At 39.3% G+C, this 11910-nt stretch overlaps 1 protein-coding gene across 1 annotated transcript; it reads right to left on the bottom strand.

Moving 5' to 3' along the window:
• Positions 1–4360: 4360 nt before the first annotated feature.
• On the bottom strand, positions 4361–11655 carry NRIP1 (nuclear receptor interacting protein 1). The gene has a single exon (XM_008701743.2). The coding sequence runs from the start codon at positions 11305–11307 to the stop codon at positions 7837–7839; it is 3471 nt and encodes a 1156-aa protein (XP_008699965.2). The 5' UTR covers positions 11308–11655; the 3' UTR covers positions 4361–7836.
• Between the last annotated feature and the right edge of the window lie 255 nt (positions 11656–11910).

The following is an 11910-nucleotide window of genomic DNA, read 5'->3' as shown; positions in this document are numbered from 1 at the left end:
CATATGATTCCATTTATATGAAATGTCCAGGATGTATAAAACCTACAGAGACAGAAACTAGATTTAGTAGTTATCTAACACAATGGGAAGAAATGGAGTTTCTTTTGGGGGTGAGGAAAATGTTTCTAGAAAAGTGACTATGAATATACTAAAAATCATTTAATTATATACTTCTAATCGGTGAACTATACAGTATGTGAACTATATCTCTATAAATCTATTATATTTTAGAAAGAGAGAGGGCGAGAGAGATGGAGAAAGCAATCTGATGAATACAAATAGGAGGCTCTGGCCTATGTTCCTGCATCAGCGAGGTCACCTGTGATCGGAAGCAGCCTCTCCGTGCTGCACGATCCCATTCACCTGGTACTGCCATCAGTGTCATCACTATTTTAGAGTCGCACTTTGACTATCTTGAGACCCATGGCTTCTTGGAACTTTCTTCCGATTACTCATCTGGAGTTACAGTTTGGAGCGAAAGAAAGTCCTGGAGTATAACAGCATGATCACTTGATCTTTAATACTCTTTTGCTAATCCTTAAGGCCATTTGGACATATAACAAGCATGATTTCAACTAAGATTGTGTTTCTTCTCGTGGGGCTGGGAACAGGAGAAGTAGTTTTTCTGAATAAAATGCAATAATTAAAAATTAAAATGTTTACTACATTAATCTTATATCAGAATAAAAGGAAATTACATCTGTCTGCCCAGTTCCACACATGTGAGATGAACTTCTGCTTTCACATCAATTTAACACACTTTTGTTCAGCACCTAACAAATCACTGAACGTATGTGTTACTTTTCTAATACTCTTAAAACCTGGCGATTTGGTCTTATAGCTAAATTGCCGCCATCAAAGCCCTCTGAGGAATGAATATTCATTTTACTGGACTAGTTCATGGTGGCACTGGTTTCTTGCATTTCCACACCACACAGACCTAGACCTCCTTGAGAATATGAAACAGCTTAATGCTAATTCCAGCTCCTACTCTGGTGAGGGTCTTATCATCAAGGAGTTAGTTGTACCACACTCCTCAGGACAGCTAGTTCTGCCCGGGTTTGATTTTGGAAGGTTCGGACAAATGCAGCTCTCTGGAACATAAACATATTCACGATTGGTGGGAGAGGCCATGAATTCTTGCCTCAGGCCTATCTCAGCACAGTGCTGTTTGGAAGGGTTGAGAGCTTCTTTGCTAAAAGGCAAAACTTCTAAGACGCTCACTGCTATTTGTAGGAAAATATGGTACAACAGGTAATTAGACTTTAACTGGCAAAACCCCCAGTTTCTATTCTGCTTTCAAGATCCAGCTCCTCCTCTCAGGAATTTCCTGCCAGGTCGCATTTCTGTGGATTAGAAAAGGCAGAAGGGAGAATGCTTGGGTTGGACCACGGAGATCACAAGCTCTAGGACTAGAGGTGGCTGAGGAGGCTGGCCAGTGCCTCAGGGAAATGGATGTGTCCCTACCACATAAACTACTTTAGTCATGTTCCAGACTGGTGAGGGGGGGTGGCCTTTCATTTTGTGTGTGTGTGTGTGTGTGTGTGTGTGTATGGCAAAAAATCTATTTGTGTATTTCATTCGTTTTCTGACTAGGCATACATTTATTGAATTAACTGGTTTGTGTCAGGATTTGGACTTGCTACCGAATGTCAGATTTAGAAGACACATTTCTTGCCTTCAGAAGGAATACGCGGTATGTTGGTAACCACTCTAATGATTGCAACAAGGGAGGTCCACACAAAACCTTATGGGATTACAGATGGCTGAACAGGCTCTGCCCTAGAGGAATCGCAGAGGAAGGGCTTCTTTGAGGAGGTAATATTTGTTAAATTTTAAAGACAAGTGTAAGTTTACAAAGCTGGGAATGGGGACAAGAGGGCAAAGGAGGGAGTTGTTTTAGGCAGACAATGTTATAAGATTGAAGGCACTGATGCCAAGAAGGCAGATGTGCTCTGTAAATAGTGAATTCTGGAATGTTCTGTGATGATGGGCAGAAAGGTGTTAGATGGTGGGAGAATGAGCTAAAACTGTGAAAATGCAGGCAGGGCCAGGAGTCAGAAGGCACACTACCAGATGTAACAAGGCTGGCTGGCACACCCAATGGGGTGCTGACAGTCTTACGAGGATTTGCAGCTTGCATATAAAAAGATGAACTATAATGGCTGCCAACGGCACCCCTTTCTGTCTTTAGAGAAAGCTGTAGTTTTTAAAGAAAACCATCTACTGTATCCTTAAATTATTTCGTATTAATTAGCTAAGGGAAAATAAAATCTTAGTGTATTCGCACTTTGGCTCTCCTCTGTGGTCCTGCTGGTGGTTTTTGAAAAATATGGGCTATGACATCCACACGGGTTAGGCCACTTCCTTTTCCAGAAGTGATTTCACAGGGGAATGCTTTATCAGCAAAGATGAGTAAAACAGACAGTTCAAAATGGCCATAAACTTTTCTCCACAAATTTAGAGCACCAATGAAACTTGGTAAAGGCAAAGACTGGAAAATACAATTTGTCTAGGTATTTGTGTCACTGAAAGGCTGTAAGAAGACCACTTGGAATGGCTCAAAAATCCTCTTGCTCTGACTGCAGAAATACACTATTTTAAAACCTGGGCTTATAGATTTACTGTTACCCACTCAGAGGAGCGCGTAAGTGCAGCAGCACTTCCTCATTTACAAGATTCGAATTTTATTTCCAACTATTGTGCTAAAACCAGAGAGTACAATTAATTCTGGTTTTTCAGAGCAGGAGTCTTTAACTTACCGATGAAGACGGCATCTTTAAAATGTAACTATTACTGTAAGAGACGCGTAGTTCATACTAAATGATACCAATAGGTCCCGCCACCAACCCTTACGAGGTGCATGTTAGATACTCCTCTAGGCTCATGGAATAAACAAAAAGTGATATGCTTAATAATAAACATTTAAAACCTACTTTTTTTTTAAATAACCAAATAGGTCACAGTTTAGTGATATCAGTAGCAGAAAAAAATTCTGATTATTAAAGACCCTTCACGTTTAAGTCATTGGCCCTATCTTGTAGTCAAGAATTAGTAACTAGTTCACTTCTTAAAAATCCCTTGGGGCGCCTGGCTGGCTCAGCTGGAAGAGCATGCAGACCCCTGATCTTGGGGTTGTTGAGTTCAAGCCCCACGCTGGGTGTAGAGATTAAATAAACTGAAAAAAAAATATCCCTTACTAGGCAATTATTCTGTACACTTACTATGCATTTTCACAATATAAATCAATAAACGAAACATGGCTGTGCTTCTGATTCTAATGATGGTGTCCATACATTATAGCAAAGTCTAACTTCAACATTTTAATAATGTAGACTATCTGAATGTATTTCTGCTACTCGGTTTTTTTAGACAATGCTTATAAACTTGTGAGGAGAGTAGCTGCAATGTTTTCACTATTGTAACAAACTTATTTTAGTGCCAGAAAATAGAAACTCGTCTTGTGAAAATGCTTTCCTCCTAAATTATCATTAATAATATATATGCAAAAATAAAAGTTCCTAGGCCATCACTTCACAAGAATTGGTTTTTTCCTAAATAAATTGGTCTCCATTACTTATTACATATTTTCCTTATCATTGTCAACTACTCATTACCTGTATGCATACAGTATATATTTACATATAGATGTGTGTGCACACACATATATACATTCAGTTTTGGAAGATGACTGAAGACCTTTATGTATGTATGTATGTATGTATTTTGAGAGACAGGGAAAGAGAGAGAGAGAGAGGGAGAGAGAGATAGCAAGTGGGTAGGGGGAGGGGCAGAGGATGAGGGAAAGAATACCGAACAGAGTCCCGAGCAGAGTCCCAGCTGAGCACAGAGTCCCACAGGGGGCTGGATCCCACGACCCCGAGATCATGACCTGAGCCGAAATCAAGAGTCAGACGCTTAACAGACTGAGGCACCCAGGCGCCCTGACCTTTTTTTTTTTTTTAATTTAAAATGAATATAACACTCATTGAAAATTGGATAAAAACCTAATAAAAACTTAGCTTAAAAACAAATGGTTCTCAAATCTTTATTTCCGAACACTCTACAAATTCTTTCGTGCTTTGAGAATCTACAGTGATTATTCAGTTACGTACCAAGTAACAGAATCGCAGTGGGTGGGCAGACTGCGTCTTTGAGCTATGCTTCGGCTGCCCTGCCTCTAGCTACATTAACTCACCGGCCACCTTCTTCTTCTTCTTCTTTTTCTTTTTTTTTCTGAGAAGGGTAAAGCATCCTTGAAGACTTGCTACTTTCATGACCAAAGAGTTTTATATTTATGGAAAACCTAAAAACCAGAGAGAGCCCACAAAATAACAGTCATTTGAAACCAAAGACAATGCATTTTTTTCTCATTTATTCAAATTCACTGCAGGAAGTAAACACTAAAAGATTAAAAAACAAAACAAAAAAATTCACACTGCAGTATGTACAGTTTCATGACATCACATGAAGAAATTAAATTTCTAATAAAAATGACAAATTATATTACTAAGCAGATCGCATCAAAATTGGTTGTGTAAACCCCAGAATTCATATCATGAACGGTCATGTGCCTGTATTCCAGTATACTGGAACACTCCTGGTATAACAGTACACTTCCAATGGGATTAAAAAATTCATGAAAGTCGTTGTGTAACTCTTTATGTTGAAAAGTGGTTGACTTGATTTGAAAAAGTTTTAAGACCCTTGGATTCAAAGCACATTCTTTCACAAAGCTTAAACCACAGAAGTCATATCCAGAAATGGAATACTGTCATGTTGGGATGAACATCTGATCTGACTTGTTAAGACATTTTGCCAAATGCACAGCTGCACAGGGTCCCCCATGCACTTTTCATGCAGCAGGTAATCACAACTTAAATAAAAGGTTTATTCTATACATTTGTCCAGACTTGCAACTGTATACATACATGCACGATTTTTAAACCTGTCTGATTATATTTACACTTATACATGGAATATACAGAAACCAAAGAGATTAAAAGGCTTTTCTGTTGCATTAGAACAATACAAAATATGTATTTTTCATTAAGGAAATCACTATTTACATCACCTTTAAAAACTGATTTTAACATCTTCATGTAACAAGTCAATATATATATATATACATATAATATATATATATATATATATATAAAATATATACTCTCACCAGTTTACTCTTCTGTAACATGTACCAGAGAATAAACAGGTAATGCTACCTTACTGATGTCAATGAGAGCTGTAGTACCCTTTCACAAATGCCTTCATTAGGAAGAAATTGTCTAGATATCTAAAATAGTCCTTGAAAATGTGTATATGTGCACCCTTGTATCTACATATGCATAAACAAAGTGAACTTATGGATGTATGCCCCTTTCTCACTGTTCTTTAAAAACACCCTAAACTCAAATTGGGGACATTCACTAGTAAATCAGAACATCATTCTTCTGGTCATGTTTATCTACGTATTATATATCCTCATTCCTTTAACCGTGAATGACAACAACAACAGAAACAACCAACCAACCGAAGAAACAAACAAAAATATAGCAATGCTGGCCCTTGGTGTTCTTTTCCCTGACCCACATTTCACTCCCTTGTGAAAGCCCAATTTCCCCTGACCGAAGGGGAATACCAACAATTTTTCTAGCAGACCTCTAAGGCTCCAGACCCTTCATAATGGCAGGAAAAAAAAAATGACTTGCTTAAAAGCTTATGTATATAGGTTAGACAATAAGATTGTCACAGAGTCAATATGGGATGGAGTAGAATATATTCACTGGCCAGTGGGATTTTCACTTCAGAATAAGCGTATGCCTTCATCTCTCCATGACGTAGCATAATATTCACTCCTGACTATTGTTTTATAATATATCCAGTAACTATTTACAAATCATTTTGAGAAAAAAATAATCATTTAGGGTTTTAGATCATATTAGGAAATAACGCCCATTTTTAATATAAAAATCTTAGAAACAACTTCAAGTAGAACAACTTCAAATAGATTTCCTTCTAATTAATAGTTGATTATATAACAATTTTTTGATAGGTCAGTTGCAAACCTGGTTCACTTTTAAAAACAAACATATTTAATCTGGTGAATGAATTGTGGACCGTGAAAGTTGAACTTAACATATGGACTTGTTTCAAGATCAAAACCCCATGTGGCTCAATAATAAGTTCTTCCAAGATAATATCAATGTTTACTTCTAATTGCAATTTTAAAATAATACGTCCAATGGAGTGACCGTGTACAACTCTGCCACATACATGTGCCCTTTGTACTTTACTTTTCTGTTTAGTCAATCTGAGTTTAGTGCCTTTCTTGGGTTTGAAATAAATGTTTTCATCTTTGTCAGCAATGTTCTAAGGACAATGATTTTAATAGAAACTAAGGATGTATTCAGGAGAAGTTTCCAAACCATCCTGGAATCACCTGAGTTTGGTAAGTGGCCCTGTTATTCCATCCCTAAGGCTAATTCAGTAGATGTTACTCATTAGAACACATAAATAATCACAGATTTTCCTGAGATGTTGAGCCAGATATGAAAGTTGTCCCCTCCACCCAATTTTTTTTTTGTCATAAAAAGTATTCTGAACCCGATTTTCCAAAGACATAACGGTTATATATGAACTACAATATTGCAAATTTTGAGTTGATGTATAACTGTACTGGGGAAAATATAGGCATCAAATAGTTTGTTTACAATCCTGTGTTCTGAGAAAAGTCATAAGCAATGGTTCTCAAACTTCAGTGTGCAGAAGAAACATCTAGGGAGTGTGTTAAGATGCAGATGGAAGATTCCCAGGTCCACTTAGCAGAGATTCTTGATCTGTAGATCTGAGATGCTGCCTAGGAATCTGCATTTTAAAACAAGGGCTCCAGATGATTCTAATGCAGGTGGTCTGAGTCCAGCTTTTAAGAAACCCTGGTCATAAGACTCACAGGTACCACAGAAATGGTGAGAAGTAACTTTTACAAGAGATGGTGAAAATTGTCCAAAGAAAAGCCATTTTGCTTCTGTTAAAAACAACTTCTTAAATATTCAACTATTCAGGAAACCACCTGAAGGTAAATGGTTAACTTTCCTAATTCTGTAAAAGGAGGAATATTAATTTAGTAAAGTAGCTAAAATACAAAAATGGAAATCTGCCTTTTTTTAAGGATCTATCAAACTTCCATCAATTGTAATCAATTGTTACTAAGTAGTACAAGGTTTAAAGAAATATATATTGAAAAGGACTGGGGTGGGGCAGACACGTTGGGAACCACAAAACCCCTTCCAAGAGTTAAAAATAAATATGTTTTTTAGCAAAAGTGAAAAATGTAAGCATATTTTTTTCTAATTTATTTTTGAATCAGATAATGAGAAGTGAATTAGGTTTTTTTATTCAATAATTAACACTTAAAGAGTTATTTAACAATTTGGATTTAAAAACAAATGTGTTATGTAGGCTGACTTCTGAAAAGCAAAATAAAGTACCCTAATAAAGGCAGCAAAATGCATTAATCCACTGTGGATGGAGATTTACGTTTTCATTTACGCCTATCATCTGATTATGAAAGAATTTCATTCATAGGCTACTCACAGTTGTTGTCTGATGCATACAGAGTGTTAAACAACCAATTGCTAGTTCAGTAGTTTCCTCAGGACATCTAGCGTAAAGCAAAGAGTAGTATGCATATTTAAACATCACCAGTAACCAATACTTTTCAAATGAAAAAAGTTTCAATTATACCATGCTTTTCTCAAATCATGCTCTTATTTATACAGATCTCAAGTTCATACTAAGTAGTTTTAAAAACATCCAAAGCTGGATGGCAGGTACATTTTATTCTGATTCTTTTTTTATGGTTAGCACGTTTCCCAGAAGTCCATAAACTTCTCCATTTGCACTGTGCGGGCGAGAGGCGTTACTTCCCATATGGCTATTGTAAGGGCTTCTTAGATTAAAGAAAGAAGCTTTAGTTTCTGCAGCAGGAAGTAACTCTTCTTTGATTGTAACCTGTGAGACACTTTCAGCAGACGAGGGCTCCCTCCACATGTCCTTGTCCTGTGTTTCCCGACTGGTAACAGCACTGCCTCCTTTCTGAAGCATGTAATACAGTATCGGGTTAGTTTTGGTCAGCCTCGGACAGTCTTTTTCACACTCGTTCTTATCCGCATCTGTGATAACCCACTTAATGGGTCCCTTCTCACTGGTCACAGAACACCCATTCAAAAGCCCAGGTTCTGGTCTAGACCCTGCACAGCCCAAGTGCTCAGCAAAAGGAGGACTCATGGGAGCTTTTACTACTCCTGCGTATGGAAATGTCCTGTTCTCCATGCAACCGCCAGGCTGAGTGGAACTGTACATCAGTCCATTTAAAGAAGAAATCCTGAATTCAGGTTTGCTATTGGTCACGTTATTTCTGTGTCCTTTCTTTTTACTCTCGACGACGGAGCTACTCCTGTGCTGGGACAAGTCTCTTACGCAGTTTTCCGAGAGAAGCAGCTGCTTCAGAACATTGAAGCTTTTGCTCTCTCTGGCCCAACTCCTATGTTCACTTTCGCTGGCTGCACCATGACTGGCAGGGTATTTAAATTCAAGGTCATTTTTGCTAAATTTCAGCTCTTGCTGGTTAAGCAAGGACCCATACAGCCCTTCTGGAGCACTGTGACTGTTTGCAGCATCAACTAAGTTATTTTTCATCTTTTTAAATGGGTTTTCTAAAGGCTCAGTATAAAGCTTCCTTTTCTTAGGGACCATGCAAAGGTTCTTTGATTCTAGAATTGTCAGTTCACTGTTCCTGTGACTGTTGTCCAGATCATCCGCCAGGTAACTCTCTTGATTCTGTCTGAGCAGTCGACTCAACAGACCGTTCTTTGAGAAAGAAAAATCCTGAGGTGAAACGGGCTCCGATTTAAAGTCCTCGGACACTGGTAAGGCAGCTGCGCTTCTCTGCACGGGAGGCGCCATACCTAAGAATGGGGCACCCTTGGCATCATGGCTCAAGTGCGCATCTGAATGGTGAATATGTAAGTCATCGCAAGGCTCAGATTTTATTTTTACCATCAGTATTTGTTCACTTAAAGCTCTATCTGAATGTTCCTGAGTACTTTCATCCCTTAAGGAAATCTTCTCTTTCTTTTCACTCTTCCCTTTGTTGGGGTTTCCCAGGAGCAGCTGGAGGACAGTGCGCCTTTCAAGCAGATTTTCTATTTCAGAACCAGAAAGTCCTGATTCGGGACCTGTTGCTTGGCTGCTGAAGGCCTTGTTTTCCTCCACTGCGTTTGTTTTACTTGAGAGCAGCGGACTATTTAATCTATCAACCACGCCGACAGGTCTATCTGTGTTTACACTCAGCAGCTGTTTGCTAGGTCTCTGCTCCTCTCCTGAGGCGGAGGACTGCATTCCACACTGAGCTAAATTCTGTAACAGTTTACTGGCACTGAAAGTTGCAGAGCTTTGTGCGCCTTCATTCTGGACGGGTTTCTCTCCTTGCGATTCTTTGCTCTTTGTAAGGTCCATCAAGTGGCTAGACGCAGAATTTGCTGGCTTTTCAGACTGCGCGCCGCAGGCATATGGTGGGGAATTCCATTTGATGACCAGAGAGTGCTGGGAAAGATTGATGGGAGACTCTGCTTTTGTGCATCTGGGTAATGGAGGAGTGCTCACTGGGGTAGTCCTGTTCGTACTGGGGCTTTCTATTACAGAGGTCCTCGTGTAACTCTGGGTACTGAACTTGGTCACATCGCTGTGTACTTCCTGAGGACTGTTGTTTCTTTCTATATTTTCTTCATTCTTATGGCCAAGTAGCAATTGAAGAAGCGTTACTTTCTGGTGTGAATTTAGCTTAGAACTCTTTGAGGTATCTTGATCTTCTTTGATATCTACGGTGGGGACTTTGGGATCCCAGGTGTTCAGCAAGGACTGAGTTAAATTATCGAGAGAAACAGGCTGGTCAGGTTCCGGTTTCTCAATTCGATGCTTGCAAGACAAGTCTATGGGGACACAGTTGGAATAAGAACCTTCATCGCCACTGCTATCATCTGTAAAACTAGGATTGTTATCTGAGTACTCATCGATAGTTGTGGGCGTGCTACTGTCCTCAAAAATGCTTCCTCTCTCACTATGATTATGTCCATTCATTGGCTTTGGTATGGTCTGGCTTTTAAGAAGATGTAAAAGCAAACTATTATTAGCAGCTTGTTTGATATTGTTTCTTTCCAGTGAGTTCTTATAGCCTGCATTTTTGGGGGAAGAAGGAACAACACCCATTGGATTTTGAAAGTTGGTGTTTTTGCTTGCCATCAGTTTGCTTGACGATGTTCTCGCCTGACCATTGAGATGGCTTGACATTCCTTTCGAGAGCTGGAAACTGCCAACATCCTTCTGGCCATTTTCCTGTAATCTGGCCATGGCAGCAAGTCTTTCACTTGCCACTTGATTTGCATTTTGTGTTTTTAAAGCATGTTCTCGAGAATACTGCTGCAAATGGGCTTCACTCGAAAGGAGTAACGCTAACTGGCTACAAGCAACACTAGGTTTGGGTGAAGTGGCTGGACTCGCCCTTTTTTCCACCATGCTTGCAACGGCCTGTAATCTGGCAGCACATGACAAGGGTTCACTCATGACCTTTGCTCCACTTTGTCCGACATGATGGGGTGACTCTACGAACCTGTCTCTGATGAGGTTTTTAGTTACATCAGGAAGATTGGTATCAGGCTTTTGATCTTTAGCTTTACTTTTCTTCAACAAAGTTTTTAAGTGACTTGATGCAACACCGTAGCAACTTAAATCTTTCTCCACTTTTAAAGAATCATGACCGAGTGCGTATCCTTGCTCCTTGAGGCTCTGCCTAATTTGTTGCGACAGAGCAACGGTCTGCAGCCTAGAGCTGAATGACTGCAGCAAAGAGGCCAGTAATGTGCTATCCTGTTTGCCTTTAGGCACATTGTCAACCATGCCAGCTAGCAAAGCTTCCTGCTTCACGTTCAAATTTACGATGGAATCAGACAGCCTCTTCCGCTTCGCGGCATTCCAGTCCTCAGAAGACTGCAAGAGTCTGGCTTTTTTGAGATGCAGCATGCCAGATCCCTGATATGAATGTGTATTGAGAACTGGACCATTACTTTGACAGGTGGGAAATGCGTTGCCAGAAATGGTAAAGTTCTGATCTTCTTCATTATGCCCAGCAGACTTTTTGTCAACGGCAGTACCTGATCCCTCTGCTGCCTGATGCATTAGTAATCCTTCTAGGTAAGTTAAAACAATAGAATCCTGGTGCACATCAGAGCCAAGCTCTTCTCCATGAGTCATGTTCAATAGAAGTGTTCACAAGGGCGTGGTTTCTATTCACGTTAAAGAATGCTTTTCTGTGGGTGAGAGAGATGTAACTTCAGTAAGTGCGTGTCAGTGTATCACCTTCCATAGTAATCAGACAGAGATGTCCTGTTACATTCCAACCAGGCTTTCCTCTGGCAACGACAAGATGAAAGACAGGCAAATTCCAAAGTAGTCTGACCACGGAGCTGATCAACTCCTAAGCAAGAAGCAGCAGTAGAATTCCTGACTAAACAGGTCTGCAGCAGCAAGCAGATAGAATCCTTAGCGAATACACGGCTTCTCCTTCTTCATCTTTTGTTTCCAATTAAAAGCAAACAGCAGTGTTCTAAAATAAATAAATAAATAAATAAAAAAGTTAAGAAGGGACAGAACTAGTATTATGCTATGATGCTAATAAGCAAAAGCATCTAGTGTTTGTAAGTTTCTATATATGTGTGTATATATATACATATGTAAAACACAATGGACATACGTATATATGCATTACTGTCACTTCTTTAGTAACATATTTTGCCATTCCTATTAAATTGGAAATTGCTACTGGAAATCCTATAAACTAATCCACATGGCAAATCA

The sequence above is a fragment of the Ursus maritimus genome, unplaced genomic scaffold, assembly GCF_017311325.1.
Source record: "Ursus maritimus isolate PB19 unplaced genomic scaffold, ASM1731132v1 scaffold_4, whole genome shotgun sequence".
In the NCBI taxonomy this organism is placed as follows: domain Eukaryota; kingdom Metazoa; phylum Chordata; class Mammalia; order Carnivora; family Ursidae; genus Ursus; species Ursus maritimus.
Note: the sequence above shows the minus strand (reverse complement) of the source record. Positions and strands in the feature narration are given on the sequence as shown.